Source organism: Rana temporaria, chromosome 2 (genome assembly GCF_905171775.1).
Source record: "Rana temporaria chromosome 2, aRanTem1.1, whole genome shotgun sequence".
Classification (NCBI taxonomy): Eukaryota; Metazoa; Chordata; class Amphibia; order Anura; family Ranidae; genus Rana; species Rana temporaria.
This window is the reverse complement of record NC_053490.1, coordinates 362,775,678-362,797,960: the sequence shown is the minus strand read 5'-3', so window position 1 is coordinate 362,797,960 and position 22,283 is coordinate 362,775,678. Positions and strand designations below refer to the sequence as shown.

At 45.9% G+C, this 22,283-nt stretch overlaps 1 protein-coding gene across 3 annotated transcripts in view; it reads left to right on the top strand.

The window, feature by feature from the left end:
- Positions 1 to 22,283, top strand: part of AMPD2 (adenosine monophosphate deaminase 2) — a 368,990-nt gene that overhangs the window by 189,865 nt on the left and 156,842 nt on the right. For all 3 annotated transcript variants that reach the window (XM_040337637.1, XM_040337638.1, XM_040337639.1), the window contains exon 7: positions 15,039 to 15,180. In XM_040337637.1, coding sequence (XP_040193571.1) covers positions 15,039 to 15,180 — 142 coding nt within the window. The remainder of the gene's footprint in view (positions 1 to 15,038; positions 15,181 to 22,283) is intronic.

Below are 22,283 nucleotides of genomic sequence, written 5' to 3'. Positions count from 1 at the left end.
AAAGAGGGCAAGCAGGCTCTGCGTCTAGAGGCAACTGTGCTGGTTATGGACACAGTGCATCCTCATCAGCACGTGGCCGTGGGACACGCTCGTCCTTTTTTTTGGCAGCTGGCCGTGTTGAGCCTCAACATGCTGAACACTTGGTAGAGTGGATGACCAAGCCGTCCTCATCCTCCCCATCCTCTCACCCAGGCTCAGGGTACTTTGGCAAAGCAGCTGCCAACGCGGCCTCTTCCCTCTGCTCAATGGCATCAGTCACTCCTTCCCTAGCCCCATCATGTCCTCCTGAGAAATCCCCCAAACTGTTTGACCACAGTGTTGGGTACATGCTGCAGGAGGATGCGCAGCGTTTTGAAGACTCCGATGATGGTACCCAGCTAGAGGAAGGCAGTAACGTGAGCCCAGAGAGAGGGGATGCCCAAGAAGGACAGCAATCTGGCAGCCATGTTCCCCTAGCTGCAGCATACTGCCAGGTTTTCTACAGTGATGGGTGCCTGATAGGAGGAGGAGGATGAGGCACATCTCCAACGAGTCAGGATGCCCTGCAGGGGCCAACTTAAGGGCAGCACACCGACTGCATCACACCGCAGTCGGTGGGGTAGGGCGCTGCTGTCTCTCTGCGTTATTCCAAAAGTTCTTTGGTGTGGGCCTTTAAGACGAGTGCATCAGATTGCACCGCTGCCATTTGCAACATATGTCGCAAGCTTATCTCACGTGGCCAAAACATCACCCGCTTGACCAGACATATGTCGACCTGCCATGCAGTTCGTTGGCAAGCGTACCTCAAAGACCCACACCAAAGAACAAAGCGGACCTCTCCTTGCTCCTTATCAGCTGGGATCTCCAACCCCATTATACCTTCAGTCCTCTCTGAAGCCTGCACTGATAGGCCTGAAGGTGTAGAATTAGGTGTGTCACAGCCAAGTACAATGCGGGCAATCTACCATCGGTACACAGACGTCAGATTGTAGCAGGCAAATTTCCCTGCCCCAGCTGCTGCAGCGTCGAAAGAAGTTCGCTCCCAGCCATCCACATGCCCAGCGGTTGAATGCTAGCTTCGCTAAATTGTAGCACTTCAACTGCTGCCTTTTCAGTTGGTAGACTCTGCCCCCTTCCGTGAGTTTGTGGAATTTGCGATACCTCAGTGGCAGGTTCCCAAACGCCACTTTTTCTCACGGAAGGTGATTCCAGCTCTCTACCTTGAAAGGCAAGGTGCATATTACTGCTGACTCATGGTCCAGCAGGCATGGACAGGGACGTTGCCTATCTTTAATGGCGCATTGGGTGACTCTGCTGGCAGCTGGGAAGGATGCAGGACAAGGTACAGTAGTTACTACTGGTGATTGACACCTCTCTCGACCCCCTCCTCTTCTTCCTCCGTGGCCTGTTCCTGTGCCTATTTGTCCTAGGAACCAGCGGTGCTCCGTAGGCATTCAAGGAGCTACGCAGGTACGCACGCAAAAAGATGCCATGTGGTGCTTGAGCTGGTGTGCTTGGGGAACAGGAACCACACTGGGGCAGAGGTTCTGTCAGCTCTGCAGCGGCAGGCTCAGAGGTGGTTGACACTACGCCTGCTTAAGCCAGGAATGGTGGTTTGCAACAATGGCATCAACCTCCTCTCCGCCCTCCAACAGGGACAACTGACTCACGTGCCCTGTTTTGCTCACTTCCTTAACTTGGTGGTGCAGCGGTTCTTGGGCAGGTACCCAGGCTTACAGGATGTCCTGAAGCAGGCCAAGAAACTGTGTGCATTTCCAACGGTCATATAATGCAAGTGCTCGGCTGGCTGACCTCCAAAAGGAATACAACCTGCCCAAGAACCGCCTAACTGCAGCGGCTGCACACGCAGCAGAGGGCCATCAATGAGTATCTGTGCCAATATGGCACCATGACAGGGTCAGGGGAGCTTGTTTTTTCCCCCTACGCCAGTGGGCCATGATCAGGGATGCATGCACTCACCATTTGAGGAGGCCACGAGGATGGTGAGCAGTGACAGTGCATGCATCCGTGACACTGTCCCTCTTATCCACCTGTTGGAGCACACGCTGCGTGGAATAATGGACAGGGCACTTGAGGCAGAACAGAGGGAGGAAGAGGAGGACTTCCTTACCTCTCAAGGCCCCCTTTATCCAGACAGTGTTCCTGCTTGCCCACCTATCACACAGGAAGAGGAGGAGGATTGTGTCAGCATGGAGCTGGAGCCTAGCACTCAGCATCAGCAGCAGTCTTCAAGGGATCAATTACAGTCCCAAGAAACCCATGGACTTGTACGTGGCTGGGAGGAGGTAGCTGCAGGTCATGTCGTCCTGAGTGACCCAGAGGACTCCAGACCGAATGCCTCAGCAAACCTACGCTGCATGGCCTCCCTGATCCTGCAAAGCTTGCGGAAGGATCCTCGTATTTGTGCTATCAAGGAGAGGGATCATTACTGGCTGGCATCCCTCCTTGATCCACGTTACAAGGGTAAGGTTGCAGACCTTATCTTGCTGGTGCAGAGGGAGCAGAAGATGAAACATCTTTGGGAGGCCTTGCAGAAAGGTCTGTGCAACGTGTTCCCAAAAACTGGGACATTACAAAATCCTGGTCCTGGACAACGTGTTGCTGAGGCTTCGGGCAGTCAAAGAAGGAGCGGTGGAGAAGGTGGCCGTCTGACCGATGCGTTCAGACAATTTTTTAGTCCGCAGCCCCAAGGTATGACCGGTTCCAGCAACCATCGCCAGCTTCTGATTTACATGGTGCGGGAATACCTAGGGGCAAGATCAGACTTGGACACCTTTCCCACCAAAAATCCTCTGGGTTACTGGGTCTTGAGGATGGCTCACTGGCCAGAGCTTGCACAGTATGCAATTGAGCTACTGGCCTGTCCTGCATCCAGCGTTCTTCAGTGCTGCTGGAGGCTTTGTAACCGATCCCAGGGTGTGCCTCTCCACCAACTTGGTCGATCGAATGACCTTTAGATCTCTTCAAGACTGCCTATGCTGAGTGACTATCCTTTTCCTCCTCAATGATCATGCTGATAGCTTGTAAGACAGGGCTCGACAAAATCCGGGCGCCCGGTCACAATTGCGACAAGAAATTGTGACCTGGCGCCCGCCGGTAATTGAGGCCGCGGCTTTGCGACCTTCACAGAAGGAAGCTTAGGCCTTCAGAAGGCCGCAAAGCCGTGGGCCTCAATTACCGGCCGGCGCGGGCCTTGCGCCCCCCACCTCCCCCGCTGCGGGCCCGCGTCGGCCGGTAATTGAGGCCGCGGCTTTGCGGCCTTCTGCAGGCCTTAGTTTCCTTCTGTGATATGGCGCCATCTTGTGGTGGCCTTTGGCATTACAAGTAAAACAGCAGTTCTAATGTGCCATCTCCTTCCCTCTAATTAGAACCTCCAAACATTATATATATTTTCTATTCTAACACCCTAGAGAATAAAATGGCAGTCGTTGCAATACTTTGCCACACCATATTTGCGCAGCGGTCTTACAAGCGCACTTTTTTGGGGAAAAAATACACTTTTTAATAAAAAAAATAAAACAGTAAAGTTAGCCCAATTTGTTTTTATATTGTGAAAGATAATGTTACGCTGAGTAAATTGATACCCAACATGTCACGCTTCAAAATTGCGTCCGCTTGTGGAATGGCGACAAACTTTTACCCTTTAAAATCTCCATAGGTGACGTTTAAAACAATTCTACAGGTTGCATGTTTTGAGTTACAGAGGAGGTCTAGGGCTAGAAGACTAACTTTGAGGGCTTACAGTGTTGTGGCAACACCAACACCTAAGGGCCAAATTTCTGCAGAGTATATACGGCAGGTCCCTACTTTTAAACATTCAACTTGCAAACGGAAGGAGACAACAGGAAGTGAGAGGAAATCTATCCCTAGGAAGGGAAATTCTCTTCTGTAAGAGGTGTCTCCTGTCCACTGATGCTTTATCACCAATCCTTGTTTCACTAAAAAACCCACATTTTCAAAAAAACATTTGTCATTGGGACAGAAAGTGAGGTGAAATTTTCTGAACAGATGCGCACAGACTGCAAAACAAATGTTACAGGGGTGATAACCCTCTATGTTTTCCAAAAAGCTTAAAAATAGATTTTTTGGCTGGAGCTACATTTTAAAAATGTACCCGTTCAAAATTACAAACAGATTCTACTCAACAAACCTACAGTCCCTGTCTTGTTTACTCCTCCTGTTTACTGCTGTTCAGAGTATATAGGGCCTGGGGGCCCCACGCCTTTCCTTTTATTTTTTACACAAGAAAACGCCTTTCCTTTTCCCCTTAATATCCATACAAAACCCAAAGGGGCTGGTAATGACCTGGTGGGGGGGAGCCCATGCTATTTTTCTCAATGATTTTCATCCATGTTGCAGAGATCAGACATCACATTAAAGCCGCAAGCAGTTTTAAATGACCTTTTTCCTATAGAAATGTAATTTTGTGCAGGGACAGTTCTAAACACGGGAAACATGTGCCACTAAACACGGTAAACATGTGCCACTTCACAGGCATACTATAGACACCCAGCAGATAAGATATTTAAAGGAATATGTCACATTTTGTTTTCACTTTAAGCATCATTAAAATCACTGCTCCCGAATAAACGGACGTTTTTAAAACTTTGTTTTGCATTGATACATGTTCCCTGGGGTAAGACCCGGGTCCCCAAACCCGTTTTGGGACACTAACTTGCATATTAGCTTTTAAAATGATCACTTTTGATTTCGAACATTCGAGTCCCATAGACTTCAATGGGGTTCTAAAGTTCGCGCGAACGGTCGGTCTGTTCGAAGGTTCTGATGCAAACCGAACCGGGGGTGTTCGGCTCATCCCTACTCACTATAAACACTTGTAAGCAGATTAACATATATTTTTGTAAAACGTACTTTTGAAACCAGGATCATCTCGGCCTTGGAAAAGATTGAGCAAGGCATGGTGATTGTGAAATATAAAAGACCAGCAGAACTAATAGCTTCCTGTAGGGGCGTGGTGTCCTTCCTGTATGGGTCTGCCCATTCCAGAAACAGGTGCGCGCCGCGTCTGTCTGTCAGCGCGAGTAGCAAAAATAAACGATTACCAAACTTTTGTTTACATCACGTGATCAGCTGTCATTAACTGACAGCTGATCATGTGGTAATGGGCGATCTGTGATCACCCGAGTCTCAGTGATCACAGCATGCGAAGGGGAGAATGTCTATTGACGGACTCCCGGCAGTTGAGGACCGCACTGTGGCCGTTGATCAGCTATAGTGCTGATCTCAAGTGGTAAAAAGGGGCTAAATGGGCCATTGACATGCATCACAATTGAAGATAGGAATGTGTCTTTGCAAAGTTAAATTAAATCCTTTCTTCTTTTTGCTTGGGGATAGAGTGCAGAGGTATTAGAAGTCGTCTCCACCCTAGCAGCGGTGCAAACTCCCAATTTTTAGCAGTTTCTCCTTCAAAATGATTCACTTCCTGTCACAAAGCCACACAGGAAGCAAGGGTAAATCCCTACCAATGCCTTTCCTTGGGGAAGCACAGGTCAATCTAAATATTTTTCCCATTATGTAAATTACACTCCAGCATTTTGCTGGGTACACCCCAAATTAGGTATCTTGGGGTTTCTTTACTAAAGGCAAATCCACTTTGCACTACAAGTGCACTTGCTGGAGATCCGAGGGGGACATGCAAGGAAAAGAACAAAAACAACAATCTTTGCTTCTACCCCAGAGCACCTACCTCCACATGTTGAGGGCATGCGGCCTGGCACGGTTAAGGAGGGGGGGCGCTCGCTCGTCCCCACCCCCTTTCCTGACCTGCCAGGCTGCTGCTCGGATACGGGTCTGGTATGGATTTTGGGGGGACCCCCCCACACCATTTTTTTCGGTGTAGGGGGTTCCCCTTTAAATCCACACCAGACCCATGGGCCTGGTATGCTCTTGGAGGGGAAACCCATGCCTTTTTTTTTGGTAAAATTTGGCGTGAAGTTCCCCGTCAAGATCAGCAGAGTACAAGTCGCATGCCAAAGTCGGAGCGTGCAAGACTGCGTTCCGACTTCAATGATATTCAATGGAGTGAAGTAGGATCAAAGTCGGACCAAAGTAGTACAGGGAGCATTTGCAAAGTCGCTCTGACATGTGTCGGACCAGTTAAGACAGCTCCCATAGGGAAACATGGATTTTCACAAGTCATGCGACATGAGCTCCCAATGTCGGAGCGTTCGTCGGACTAGTGTGAACCCGGCCTGAAACACACAAATGCAAATTCACCCAATGTAGAGACCGAACTTTAAAGTGGGTACACCTGTTAAGGATGTCCTTAAATTACCAACCCAAAAAACACTCTCTGAGCACGCCCAGAAACATCCAGGTGCTGTTTACACACTAAAACCAGCAAAAAAAAAAAAAACGAAGTCCCTGAGCATGCTCAGAACAGAAAAGGGAAAATTGTATCAAATACTTACTGTAATTTTCCTTTCCTGATGCCAAGACATGGCAGCATGCATATGATATAGCTCCGCCCCTATATCCACCCACAGGACTCGTTTAACTCTCTATAAAAGTCTGACTGAGAGCTACCTCCCCCATTCTCCATATAAAGCACAAAGATCAGATCAGAGGGAGGGTTCGTATGCTGCCATGTCTTGGCATCAGGAAAGGAAAATTACGGTAATTGGAATTCCTGGATACGCAGCCATTTCTTTTCTTACATGGCCTTGCGCCACTGTGGACTGAAACCACAATTTTTCGGCAGTGGTCTTGCCGTAACTGGGTCACTTTGAGCCACCTGGCTCCCACTGCCTCCTGGGCAGGCCTGGCGTTAAAAGGGCTTCTGGGTATCTTGGGGAGCCGCAAGGTTGACTGTGTACCCCTCCAACGCCTTCTGAAACTTTCTGGATGGTTGCCCCCCTCTGGCTCTTAGACCTGATTTTCCTCCTATAACCCTGGAGATGATAGTTTCCAGTTTTTTTGGCAAAACAGCGCCTTCCCATTAAAAGGCAGTTTACAGCAATTCTGCTTTGAAGATGGAGCCAGTCGTCCAGGATTTTAGTTACAGTGCTCTTTTGGCTGTGACTGAGCCAAGCATGGCTCTGGATGACCATCGAATGAGGTCTATAGCTGCCTTACCTGTAAAGTCCGCTGAGAGTTTTATCTAATCAAGAGCCTTGATGACTCTTCTCTTTGGCAGCTGGTTTTAATCGCATACTCCAAGTTCTGCGCCCACACTCACATAGCACTAGCTACAGATGTTGAGGCTGGGTTCACACTACTACACTACTTTCATCCTACTTTGCTCTGTGTTCAACGTTTCCCTATGAGAGTGTCTTGTAGCGTCCTACACAAGTTGGTCCGACTTTGAAAATGCTCCCTGTACTACTTTTGGTCCTACATTGATCCTACTTCAGGCCCATTGAATATCATTGAAGTCGGACCAAAGTAGTATCCTGTTCATGAAAGTAGGATGGATGTAGGACCAATGTAGGATAAATGTAGGACCAATGTAGCAGAGCAAAGTAGCATGAAAGTAGTGTAGTAGTGTGAACCCAGCCTAAAGCAATGGTGGGTTTACAAGCACCACCTGCCGTGAGGTAAAACTTTCTAAAGTCCATGTCAATGAGTCAATCAAGGATATCGTGACAAGAGGAAGAGTCTTCCATCGGAAGTGTCACATTTTTGGCCAGACTGGTGACTGCTGCATCCACCGTTGGTGGGTTAGATAAAGGGAGTCGCATCCTTCTCCGTTAGTGGATACAACTTCCCTTTTCTCATTCCTCCTGAAACAGGCTTTTTATTTCTGTCATAAGAGGAAGGTAGCTTATCTGCTTCTTTAGATTCCTCCTATGAAACCCAAAGGCTTGTTCACACTTGCAGCAGGATCTGCTATTGCACTGAAAAGCAATCTGTGCTTAGGACACTTTTCAGAGGCATTTGATATTGTCACTTAGAGGGGACCAGTGTTTCTGCAATGCGATTTTCAAAGAGCGATTTTTACACAATGTTGCAACTCGCATGGGTGCGGCCTATTCACTTGGTTGCCCTACGTGTGCAAAAAGAAGCCCCTGCTCCCATTTAAGGGCGACCAGCTTTGCACAATGTTTTAAAAGGCACGTTCTCCCACGTGATCTATCACAGCAGAATGGCATTGCATTTGGGGTGCCCTGAAAAGAATAACGGCACTTAATGCATATTGTACAGTGATTGTCACACAATTTTAAAATCAGATTGTATGGTGTGTAATAACAGGTTTTCTCCTTCTTTGGAGGAGGTTCTGGATCCTCCCATTCCAGTGCAGCTTTACTGCCATAACGAATGGTGATATTAGCATAAAACAAAGCCTCAACCTTCAGGAGCCTCTGTTGAGGAGGCAATATCATCTCCCTCTGCCTGAAAGGTTGGCTGTAATACTGGATCTGGGGAACCAGCCTGCCTAATCTGCTGGGCTAGAGTCACCCCTGAAGTGCCTGGTACCCCTCCAGTTAGAGAGGGTTGAATGGCTTGGTTTAGACCTGGTGTAGTGCCCATACTGTTCATCTACCTCTGACCCTGGTTGCCCGAGATGACTGGAAAATTTAGCCAGGGGGTTGGGGACTATTTGCTGAGCAAGGTTGACACCTGCTGACTCTCAAACTCCTGGTCTCTGGCAAGCTGCCTGAAGCAGTTGCTGCAAAGTAGCTTGTCAGGCATAGGGTCGTCTCCACATGACCAACATTTGCCTTTCGGGCACTGAGCCCTCAGAGGAGAAGCTGTGTGCGTTCTCTTAAGCGTACATTTGCGCCCTTTGTACTGGGGTCTGCCAGGACTGGAGGAGACACTTTCCGCCCTGAAAAAATCCTGATGATCCAGAGGGCCTCTAAACCTCCTTGAGTGGGTGTGAGCGGCTGGGATAGCAATAGATAAGAAGGCACGCTCGTCAGGGCTCGATGCACTCTTTTCTCCCGCGTCTTCTTACTTACCGAAAGTTGGCCCTTTACCTGATAGCGCGGTGGTCTTGATTATGTGGCGGTAGGCTCATGCTGATGGAAGTTACCGAAAGATGCAAGGGGGATTACATGGCAACAGATAAATAAGGGAAGCGAGAGAGAAAAATATACATATATCTCTTTTTTTTGGGCAAATAGTAACAAATTTAAAAAAAAAAATCTGGGGAAACCCCCCCATCCCCTAGTAATACATTGCTCCTTACTCCTCCCCCCATCTATCCCCATTACTAGGATAGCAAGACTTACCTGTCATTGACTGTTTCTCAGAATGAGATGCTGCCTCTCTGGATGCTTGAATAGCAAAAGGCATCCATTACCTGTCCATTTGTTCCCTGCAATTAGATCACCTGAGACTCAGCCCTCTCTCACCTCTGTTCTAAAAAAAAAAGGGGCTAATACAATTAGGAGGGCCAACGCCCATCCACACAAAGGGACACTTTTAAGCTGGCTACACACCATACAATCTTCTGCAGATTTTTTCCCTCAGATTTATCAAAACCACACAACATGAGGCCAAACCTTAAAACCTCAACTTGTATGCAATCTGTATGCAATCAGGCAGGCACCACATGGTCCCGGCAAATCTAAAGGAAATCAGACAACAAAAGTTGCAGTGTGTATGGGGTCTTTAGTGACATGAGAGCAAGAGAAAGAAAACAGTTTTATAGAAATTGACAGACCTGGAAAGGGTTCCATAGGAGAGAAGGCATCATGCAGTCCCAGCTGCTTAAATCAGACTCCAACGCATGCAATGCCAAAAGAGGGCTGTCGTCTCTGATTAGAGAACACCTCGACCCCAGAAGACAACCAGAAGGGGTTCCCCACCTTGTTGGTGCGTTTAGCGTGCCTAAGATGTAGGGCCTCGCACTGGGAGAGGCTGAACCCAGTCAGGAACTTCGACATAGTGGGCCGGTAAGGGCTCGTCCTGAGTGTAACAGTCTGTAGGTGTCGATCTTTGAGGACAAAAAGGAGAATGGGTAGGGTTGCCACCTCATCCCTTTAAAAAGGAACACATCTGAATTACACAGGTTCTGAGGCTAATTTAATGCAGATAAGGCACCAAGTGAGTTTAATTACCACCTTAATCAGCCACAGAACCTGTGTAATTCAGATGTGTTCCTTTTTAAAGGGATGAGGTGGCAACCCTAAGAATGGGGGAGGTAGCTCTCAGTCAGACTTTTATAGAGAGTTAAACGAGTCCTGTGGGTGGATATAGGGGCGGAGCTATATCATATGTATACTGCCATGTCTTGGCTTCAGGAAATGCTTTTCACACACCAAAAGGCACAGGAAAAAATCTAAGTCCCTGAGCATTTCCAGACCAAAACAATTGCAGCTAGCAGAAAATAAGCCACACCCTTGTCCAAAATAAAGCACATCATCCAGCATGCTACTAAATTAGAGATGGGACAAACACCCCCTGGTCCGGGGGGCAAACAAACAGCCTAACATGGACAAAATTTAAACAACAAATACCATTGCAGTCTATGGGAACTGACTTGTTAATTTTGCGAGTCCCCACTTGGCTGGCTTATCTTCTAGTTATTGGCCTTAAAATGGGTATGGGGGCCCAAGTCCCACCCTAAGGGACATATATCAATGTCACCATTTTGGACAACACCAAAAACAAAACAAGGAGAAGTGCCTTTTAATATGCCAAATTGCCAGTTCACACCACATGCAGTCCATTGCGTTTTTTATGCATCAAAAATGCATGGAAAGTTGGTTATATGGTTTGAAATGGCAGTTTGTTCCAGTGCTTTCCATTTCCAGAAAATAAAGTAGAACATGCTGCATTTTACATGCACTGGGCTGTACTGTAACGCTGTAAAATGCATCAAAAATGCATCATAAACGCAAATGCAGAAAAGCATCTGGAACGCATTTGGACTGCATTTCTATGGAGTAAACTAGCCCTGAGCCCTGGTTCACACTGGTGCAATTTGACATGTCAAATGGCATGCCAAATAGGCAGCATTTGCCGGCAATTCCCATCAATGGCACCGTCCTAATCAGTGCGACACCGCATCTGTGGCACTGCACCGATTTTAAAAAGTATTTTATGTACTACTTTTTGTGATTTTTGCCCACCAAAACCTGCACAGATGTCTCTGTAATCGCAGCCAAAATTACGACTGTCAAGCATAAGTAACTCGCACGGCTTCACTCCCGCAGTGTGAACCTGGGCTCAAGCTAGTAACTTGGGGGGGGGGGGGGGGGTTACTCTGCCTGTAAAGTGGTGCATCTTGTAGCATGTATCCAAAATGATGCTTCAAAGATGTACATCTTTAAAGAAAACTGACAAATCTACATGGTAGCTGCAAGGTTTAAACACAAAACAAAAAATTCCCTGCCCCCCCTCCCCAATACATACAAGGCCATTTGGTTCTGAAACGGCTAAAAATGAGAAGGCCCCACGTGAAAAATACCTCCCCAAAATCTAAATAAATTGTGCCCCTCCCACGCACTAACAAACCCCTAGCCAAACACAGCAGGCCAGACCATAAAAGGGGGGTGTATGCTTGGGAGCAGAAGGGGCTCGGGCACCCCAAAAGTCAACCACCTTGTTCCCATATTAAGGGGGACAAGGGCCTCTTCCACAGAAGCCTAGGCTGGGGTTGTGGGGGGCTACAGACAGGGGGTCTTTACTAAATGTGGAAAGCCCCTTTAATCTAGTGGGTACAAGGTGCTTTGTGATTGGTATTGGGCTGAGCCCAACATGCCCCAAAGGCAGCCAGCTATGTTGAGTGCATGTGGCCTTGAATGGTTCGGGAGGGAGTTGGGCGATTGCTCTTCTTGCACCTTTCCTAGCTGGCCCTGTTGTATGCTCTGAAATAGTATGTGGTTTGGATTGGTGAAGGCAGCTCAGCTCACAGAGTGTGGAGTTTACCTTTAAAAGCAAAAAATAGTCCCAAAGATTTAGATACATTAGAAGGGGGAGAAAAAAGCATTGGAGTGTGGAGTTCCCCTTTAAAAGCAAAAAATAGCCCCAAAGATTTAGATGCATTAGAAGGGAAGACAAAAGCATTGGAGTGTGGAGTTCCCCTTTAAAAGCAAAAAATAGCCCCAAAGATTTATATGCATTAGAAGGAGGAGACACGAGCATTGGAGTGTGGAGTTCCCATTTAAAAGCAAAAAATAGCCCCAAAGATTTAGATGCATTAGAAGGGGGAGACACTAACATTGGAGTTCCCCATTAAAAGCAAAAACTAGCCCCAAAGAATTATATGCATTAGAGGGGGAGACATGAAGATTGTAGTGTGGAGTTCCCCATTAAAAGCAAAAAAATAGCCCCAAAGAATTATATGCATTAGAAGGGGGAGACAAAAGCATTGGAGTCTGGAGTTCCCCATTAAAAGCAAAAACTAGCCCCAAAGATTTATATGCATTAGAAGGAGGAGACACAAGCATTGGAGTGTGGAGTTCCCCTTTAAAAGAAAAAAATAGCCCCAAAGATTTCGATGCATTAGGAGGGGGAGACACAAACATTGTAGTGTGGAGTTGTCCTTTAACCACTTCCATACAGGGCAGTTATACACCCATCCATACCAGGCCTATTCTGGCACTTCTTTCGTACATGTACAAATCATAATTTTTTTGCTAGAAAATTACGCAGAACCCCCAAACATTATATATGTTTTTTTAGCAGACACCCTAGGGAATAAAACGATGGTCATTGAAACGTTTTATCTTGCACGCTATTTGCGCAATAATTTTTCAAACGCCTTTTTTTTGGAAAAAAATTGTTTCATGAATTAAAAAAATAACAAAACAGTAAAGTTAGCCCAATTTTTTTGTAAAATATGAAATATGATGTTACACCGAGTAAATAGATACCTAACATGTCACGCTTTAAAATTGCGCACACTCATGGAATTGCGCCAAACTTCGGTACTTAAAAATCTCCATAGGCAACGCTTTGAAATTTTTTACAGGTTACCAGTTTAGATTTACAGAGGAGATCTAGTGCTAGAATTGTTGCTGGCACTCTAACGCACGCGGCGATACCTCACATATGTGGTTTAAACGGCGTTTACATATGTCGGCGGGACTTGCGTGTGCGTTCGCTTCTGCGCGCGAGCTACTGGGGACAGGGGCGTTAAAAAAAAATATTTTTTATTTATTTATTTTTTTACATATTTATTTCTTTTTTTACACTTTTTTTTTTATTTTATTTTTTTTATTATAACTTTTATTCCTTGTAATAGGAATGTGTGTGACAGGTACTCTTTATGGAGAGATGCAGGGTCAATAAGACCCCACATCTCTCCTCCAGGCTGGAAAGCATGAAATCGGTGAAAAAAAATTCACCGATCTCATGCTTGCTGTTGCTTAGCAGCCGCAATTGCGGCTTTGTTTACTTACGGGGACCCGGGCGTGACGTCATCACATCGCGCCCGGGTCCTCCGACGGTCATAGAGATGACTGGTGACCATCTGGTCACCAGTCATCTCTATGCTTCCTGCCAGCGCCGGACGATTCGTTCTCCGGGCCCCCGATGGCACGGGAGAGCCCGGAGAAGCACCGGATGGCGGCGGGAGGGGGGGGATGTCCCCTCCCGCCGCCTGTAAGAACGATCTAGCGGCGGAATCGCCGCCATGATCGTTCTTACGTTGTGCAGAATCGCCGGCAGGAGAGAAGGATATCTGAATGATGCCTCTTGCTGCAGGCATCATTCAGATATCCACCCGCAAAGCCCAGGACGTCACATGACGTCCTCCTGGATCGAGGAGGGGTTCCTGCCGCCGTCATTTCACAATGACGCGGTAAGGAAGTGGTTAAAAGCAAAAACTAGCCCCAAAGATTTAGATACATTAGAAAGAGGAGACACGAACATTGGAGTGTGGAGTTCCCCTTTAAAAGCACAAGCTAGTCCAAAGTTAACATATGCATTAGAGGGTGGATGGGTAAATGCCCTTTTATGAGGAGCTAGAGTAGTGAGAGTATTTTTACATAATTTTAACAAGGCACATGTAACATGTTAACAACGTAACACGCTAACATGACTTGTGTGCAAATATCCTTAGAAATAAAAAAAAGTGAACCAGTGTTTAAAAAAATGTCAAGCTTAGAGGTGCGCCTGTTCAATTTATGCAAATGCTTTTACGTTACTTGACATTTACTAGGATTTTGCCGGCGCAGTGAACCAACGCACTTGTCCATGCGCAAATTCCGCTCGTGCATGCGCAGTGCACAAAAAGACATCACACAGTTCTAAGCGTACTTGCAGGCGCACCAGACTTGTTCTTTAAAAATTTGATTCTCATTTTATTTTGACCATATTTGTTACTTGCGTATTTCACACTATACTTCCTCACATCACCCCACATCACCCCATAATATTGGCACTTCCACCTTTTTTATATTTTGATTTGAAGATGCCGTGCGCCAGGTCAATAGTGACGCACCTTGCGCCTCCTCCCGTGTGCCGAGAGCACTTTAGTAAATGGGGAATAACGCTGCGTTACCGGCGCACCAGTTTTGTAAATACAAAAAAAAAACGTAAATGGTTTGTAAATCAGCCCCAGTGTATTACTGGATAGGCACCTATTTTTAATGTTTTACATTGCTATACCTGCAAAAGGGGCCAACCTGATGTCATCTTTGTTTTCTGACTAAAGTTCCACTTTAAATTGTCAAAATAATAAAATGATGTGGTGAACAATACAGGTGAAACTCGAAAAATTTGAATATCGTGCAAAAGTTCACTTATTTCACTTATGCAACTTAAAAGTATAATGCCTTTCAGAGGTCCGATATTGTTCTAAGTACAATCCTTGTTTAATTGATTGCATGTAATATTCTAATTTTCTGAGATTGTAAATTTGGGGTTTTCATGAGCTGTAAGCCATAATCATCACAACTATGACAAATCACGGCTTGAACTATCTTGCTTTGCATGTAATTTTAAGTTGCATTGGTGAAATAAATGAACTTTTGCACCATATTCAAATTTTTCGAGTTTCACCTGTATATTTGCTTTCTGATGGAGATTTAATTTGCTTGCTTTAACATAACATGTTCAACATGTACTATATTTTATGTGGTTGTTAGCTATTACTGGTAATACATGCACACTTTTTTTAACAGATGCCCCTGTTCATCCTCCCTTCTCCAATCAGCACCCATATGAAGTGTGTGATCCAAGCACTATGCCTCCTGACTTAGAATATGGACTGAAGATGGTTAATGGTGTGATTCATGTGTACAGAAAGCAAGATATCACAGATGCGTAAGAATAATATTTATCTGATTAAGCCCTTTTTATAGAGTAAATGAAATTTCAATGCAATCCCTTAACTGTTTTTTTCATTAGTATAAATAAAATATTTGCTGTCGTAACAGATTAGGTGTCTCATCAGGGAACTCCACTGTTATTGTTAGAGCCTTAGTCAGGTGCTGTTTGATTCTAGTTGTACCAGAGAAAACTGAAGCAGAAGCTGACTTAAAGGTGAATTTGAGGAACTTAGCAATTTTGCAAAAAGTGCAAGCACTCTATTAGTTAAGTCTAATAAGGTGTACGTCACATCCGGGACTTATCTCTATTAGGTATGTGTGACAGGTTTATTGCACTTCCAGAGGATATACTCTGGCTGTGAGAGAAGATATGTACACACAGCAGCTATGCCCATCCCTCTCCTCTGCTGCCTATTTACGGAAGCCTTTGCATTTTGTGAACATAATACAAAGGCTTCTGTGACTAGGCACAACGGGTGGAGAGGCAGGCATAGCAGTTCCACTGATTCTGCTGTTGAAAAAGCTGAGACCAGATTAAGCAGCGTTGGAGCTCCAGAAGTTATCTTTCTGGAGCATAATAGACATGTCACATGTAAATAATAGAGATAAGTCTATGAGGCGGCAGGCACCTAGAAAGTAACTATAAAGTAACACAATTCTTTGAATTCAGCTTTAAATTGTCTTGTTCTGGCTACAGCCTGTTTTCCATGAAGGTATTGTATGTGCACCTACTTAAACACTGTTAGCAAATAGAAAATACCTGCACATCAGGTCTGTTTTTAATGTAAGAATCCCAAGGTGACTGAAACCATCCAATGATCAGGTATGTACATATTTACAATTATTTAAGAGCAAACAATGCACCAAGAAATTAACCTGAATAGAAAGTGACCATCAGGGCTATTGTAAGGTGAAAAAGGCCATTCAACCCAAGGCTACTTTATGTACTAAACTAATCCAATACCAATGTATGCGCCCCTAAGTACCTATGAAAGGCATACAGGGGTGAAGAGGGCCCCTAGTATTAATCAGACTCACTTCTGCTCAGAAATTACCCATATACCCGTATTAGAGGATGGGGGTAACCAAACTTTCCATACTTTGTCAATTTTTTTCATGCAACCCCTAGACACATAAGTGGCTCTGTAGGATGGTAACATCAAGTTTACCAGGCCCTTCCAGGAGGGAAGTGTGGGGGCTTTGGGCTTTTTTCAATGTAAAAAAATTGCTTTTCTGGTATAGAATAACAAAATGCTGAGCAAAGTCCTGAGGGCTCTGGAAGGCACCACATCCTCTACCAGTCCTAGGAGACAGACCCTGACTGACATAGGGATGGGAACTGTGGTTACCTCTGTTATGCAAGTAGTAACTTTCAACCAAAAGTCTTGGATCCGTTGACATTTCCAAAAGTTGTGTTCAGCATTATCAGGGGGAAATACACAACACCAGCACTCAGCTGTGGAGTTGGGGTACATACTAGCCAACCTAGAGGGTGTATAATAGGACCTATGGAGGAATTTGAACTGCATTAGTCTGTCCCTAGCCGACAAAAGGTCCTTGAATACTCCTCCTGAATGTCCGACACTTTAGAACTCCAGTGCTCCTTACATCTTGTCACCACAGGAGGTGTCTTCTTACATAATTCCTTGCAAGCCACAGATAAAGATTTCAAGAGCCGGAGGCTGAGTCTCTACCCCCAATTCACAAAATGTATGGCGTAATTGGAGGAATCTAAAATAGTAAGAGTTGGAGAGTTATCCCTCTCTAGTGGTGTCCTCTACTGTTTTAATGCCCTTAGTCATCCATACCATGAGGTCAGGTAGACCATAAAAGTGAGGAAGGAGATAAATGAGAGGATAGTGAAATATCAACTTGACTAGGACTCGATAATTTGATAATTTAGTTGCAGCTTCCCAGGCTTTTATGGTGGCCTTCATGGTTATTGTAGCAGAAGAGTAGACTTGGTACCTCTAAACAAGGTAAACCTTAAACTTTTATAAGATCTAAGATTCACTGCTTCCAGCACCGAATCTCCATTGTCCGCCGTAAGCCGAAGGTGGTCGAACACCATTTGTCTGGCAAAATAGTATATGTGCCAATCTGCCAGGTGCTAAGCCTTCCTGACCCTGTGTGTGAGGGGATAAGGGGACCATAGGAACGAGCTGATGACTCTATCCAGTTTTATTAAAACAGATTTATAAAAAGTATAAGATTACCGGAAGGACTTTCGTTTTAAGGAGGTTTATTCTGTCCATTAAAGACAACAGGAACTTTTTCTAGATCTGGACTCTGTTTTAATTGCGACACCAGGGGGACTAAATTCAGGGGCATATAGTCATTAATGCGAGCAGTAATTTGAACCCCTAAGTAAGGGAAGAAACCCAACGCAGTAGGAGACCTGGATCAGCCATTCTCTTGGCTCCCTTGTATAGCGGAAAGACAAACAATTTGCCCCAATTAACTTTAAGACACGAATAGGAGGCAAAGTCATATAGTATAGTCAATGCTTCATGGAGGGAAGACTCTGGATCCCTGAGGAATAAAATAAATCGTCAACATATAATGCAAGACATTCACAAATAGTGCCCACCTGAATGGCCCCAACCGCCTGTAAGGATCTAAGGGCTTGCGCCAGGGGTTCCATTGTCATTGCAAAAAGAAAGGGGGAGAGGGGACACGTTTGCCCGGTGCCCCTGCATATATCAAAAAAGGGGAACACGGAGCCCACGCCGGATCGCCACCCGGGGGTTGCTATATAGCAGTGCAATCTATTTCTGATACAGAGGCCCAAATCCCACCTGCTCCAGGACCTTCTACATGTAGTGCCAATCGACAGAATCAATAAATGGAAAGAACGCATATGGGGAGTTTGGAAGGACTGCATACCCCAAGAAAATACAAAATGGGCTTGTTTCCCCAGGGGAGTTTTTTTTAGCAGCCAAGTACCTAAATCAAAACATTGGTTTGATTATTAAAAACTTTATTTAACAAAATCAAATAAAAAAAAATGCAAATAGAGTTAAAATATGAGTTTTGGCTATCGATAAATACAAATACTGTATTTATTGGCGTATAACACTCACTTTTTTACCCTAAAAATAGAGGGTAAACTGTGCCTGCGTGTTATACGCAGGGGGCTGTGTAAAGTTTTTTTCCTGAAACTTCCTTCTTAACGTTAGGGTGCATGCTATACGCCTGTGCGTGTTATACGCCGATAAATACAGTATGTTTCATTACATCTGTCAAGCTTCACATAATGCAGTAATCCAAAAGTTATTACATTACAGAAATAATGTCCACATGAAAACTCTGACGCGTCTCGACTTAAATAGTCATAGTCTTCTTCAGGGGATTTTTTTCTAGAGCGTGTGGTAGTGTGGTACCCCACCAGTGTATGAATACAGGATTCTTCAACCAGGCAGCTTGAGGGGCTCCAGTGTATTTGCCTGTTTGGGAGGAAACTGGCTTTTCAGTTTCCTCATTATTCACTAAGGTCCACTTTGGGACCTGGAGCCCAAGGATTTCTTAGAGATCCGGGTGGGATGAAGTCCTGGGTCCGGGTTTTGAGACTCACCGGCAGGGCCGCTGATAGGCCAGTACAGCCAGCCCTGATGTACCGGGCCCGACATCCTCCGGGGGCCCGGGCAGCCTCGCAGTCTCAGACAGCGCAGAATAAAAAAAAAAATGGCTGAATTACACCCCCGCTAAGCCGATTCTACTAGCTTAGGGGGGTGTATAATTGCTATGATTTTCCGGGCCCCTGATGTTGGAGTGGAGGAACTTTTTTCTTAGTTTCGGGCGCATGCGCACTGCAGCCAGCGCCCGCTCCGCTCCTTACATGTTACCTGTCAGCCTGCAGATGCGGTCGCTTGTTTGCTTCCCGCCGATGCGGAGTGATCTGTTCAGCTCCCCTCTCTGTAGTTGGCCCGTAAGAGATAGAGAGTGTGAGGTGGGCGGAGTCAGGCAACTGACAGAGTCCAGAGGCAGAGAAGGAAGCTGGAATTCGTGGCTACTGCTGGGGGTGGGTGAATATAACAATATCTGTACATTCTGTGTATGTAGTCATTCGATAGGTGCATGCTAGTTACCCAGCATGCACCTCTCCACTGTAAACAGGGAAGAAACAGGAACTGGGCAGCTGATGCCCACACATGCAATGGAAACGGCCAGAAAATGACATGCAGCATCAAGGCAAGTGATTACTATAATTTGCTAATCGATTGGGGAGCTGTTAGTATGCTTAAGGGAATATGTTATGTATCTAATTTTAACTTTAAAAAAAAAAATATGACTGGAGCTCCTCTTTAATGTCACCATACATATCTATATGTATAACACACAGGCAGCAGACAGCAGGTTCTCTCTCACTGTGTGTTACATGACATGGTTGTTGGGTGCAGATTTTGTAGCTTATTGGTCATAAGGTAACAAGGTCAGCACCCAACAGCCATGTCATGTATGTCATGTGTTATAATGCTGATGATTTTAAGCTCCCTGTGTTGCTGTTTGCAATGAAGGCTTTAAGACTGGGTAGAATCTGCTTGTTCAGCGGGGCATCTGTTCAGTGTCCACTGATCCCGGCTGAATGGAGTGGGCTGATGACAGGTCCGTGTCCACTCAGCTTATGCAGAGCAGACACGGACACAGCCCACTCTACTCTAAGGCCCTGTACACACGATAGAATCCATCCGCTGAAAAATCCCAGCAAATGGGTTTCAGCGGATAGATCCTATGGTGTGTACACTCCAGCGGATCTGTTTCCGCGGATATTTCTCCCCTGGGATGGATTCCAGCAGATCGGATATTTGCTGACATGCCAAACAAATCCATCTGCTGGAATCCATCCCAACGGATGGATCCGCTGGTCTGTATAGACTCACCGGATCCATCCGTCCGAAGGGATCCCCCGCATGCGTCGTAATGATTCGACGCATGCGTGGAATTCCTTATATGACATCGTCGCGCACGTCGCCGCGTCATAATCGCGGCGACGGCGCGACACGTCATCGCCAGAGGATTTCGGCGCTGATTTCAATGCGATGGTGAGTACACTCCATCGCATTAAAATCTGCTGAAATCCTCGAGAGGATTTATCCGCGGAAACAGTCCGCTGGACCGTATCCGCGGATAAATCCTCCCGTGTGTATGGGGCCTAAGGGCGGTTGGTGTAAACAAACCAGCTGTCCGCTTACACCCGACTTGCCCTCCAATCCGATCCGCTAGACGGAAGGGAACAGATCCCTTTCTGTTTTGTTTAGCGCATGGGTCTTCAAACTATGGCCCTCCAGTTGTTCAGGAACTACAATTCCCATGATGCCTAGTCATGTCTGTGAATATCAGTGTGAAACAATGCCTCATGGGATGTGTAGTTCTACAACAGCTGGAGGGCCGTAGTTTGAGGATTCCTGGTTTAGCGGATCGGATTAGAGGTAGGCAGGTGTAAATGGACACAGGTCCATTTAGATCCATCTCTCTATAATTGTGATGGGAGGCTCAGATCAGACCCAACCTCTTCCTTTTAACTGCTTGCTGCCCACCCTCTGTACATTTGCTGCAGCAGGGTGGCACGGGCAAGCTGGATCAAATATATGTACTTCATCCAGTCTGTTCCTGCACTTTGTTTCAAGGCGGGTATGGGGAGGGGCCAGGAGCGGAGTTGAGGGTGGGGCTGCAAAGGGGGCCCCCGCCAGGTAGGATGTACGGGGCCCCATGATTTCTATCAGCGGCCCTGCTCACCGGCACACTGATTGTTCAGGTGTGTGTGGGCCTGATAGTAGAATCAGGACCAGGGTTCTAGGCTCCACCCTTCTGAGGAGTCCAGAGAGAGCAGGTGTGCACTGGGGAAGTCAGAGAGTGCATGTGTGCACAGTGAAAGCCAGAGACCCAAGTCTGAGGGGCTGCTATCTGTGTGGACGGTTTTGGCAAGGGAATAGCCTGAAGGAGGTAGATGAGAGCCTGAAGTGGAAGGCCTGAGCAGCACTGCTGTATGTATAAGCCAGGAGGCTGAGGTTATTAGTATGTGGTACCGACGGTGAAAAACCCCTTGCGAAGGAAAACGTGATTTTGTTTTCTTGAACTTTTCTTAATAAAAGTGGGCCAACAAGCCCTGAAATTGAATTTCTGGCATGGATTGTTCTTGCTAGCGGGTGCTACACTTGAGCTAAACAACCCCCAAATATCAGACATATCTAAAAATACCTATATGTTTAGTGCATCATAGTTTACAGACATCTATGAATATCTTGTACCCCTAAGTAAGGGAAGAAACCCAATGCAGTAGGAGACCTGGATCAGCCACTCTCTTGGCTCCCTTGTATAGCGGAAAGACGAACAAACTCAGAAGAAAAAATTTAATGAAACTGTATCCTATAGCCAAACTTTGATCCCACAGTCGCCATGCGCCGTTCTCACCTCCTCAAAATGAAGTCCGGCCCCGAAAAAACTTACAAGGAGCCACGCATTGGAGCCTTTTGGAGATGAGGGTAGTGGCCTGCACCTGTGATATTCAGTAGGGATGAGCCGAACAACCCCCTGGTTCAGTTCGCAGCAGAACATGTGAACATCGTTAAAGTCTATGGGACACGAACAATCAAAAGTGCTAATTTTAAAGGCTTGTATGTATGGTATTGTCATAAAATATTTTAGGGACCTGGGTCCTGCCCCAGGGGACATGTATCAATGCAAAAAAAGTTTTAAAAACTGGATTTGTTTTTGGAAAGCAGTGATTTTAATAATGCTTAAAGTGAAACAATAAAAGTGAAATATTCCTTTAAATTTCGTACCTGGGGGTGTCTATAGTATGCCTGTAAAGTAGCGCATTTTTCTGTGTTTAGATCAGTCCCTGCACAAAATGACATTTCTAAAGGAAAAAAAGTCATTTAAAACTACTCGCGGCTATAATGAATTGTCGGGTCCCAGCAATACAGCTAACAGTCATTGAAAAAAACAGCTTGGTCCCCCCCCCCCAGTCCATTGCCGGCGTAACGTAAATTTGAAGGCGTAAGTCGACGTAAGTGTAAGTGGGTGTGACATTATGCTAATGATGGCCTGAGCGTGGAGCAGTGGTTTACGCCCAGCGTATCATCAACAGAGCATGCG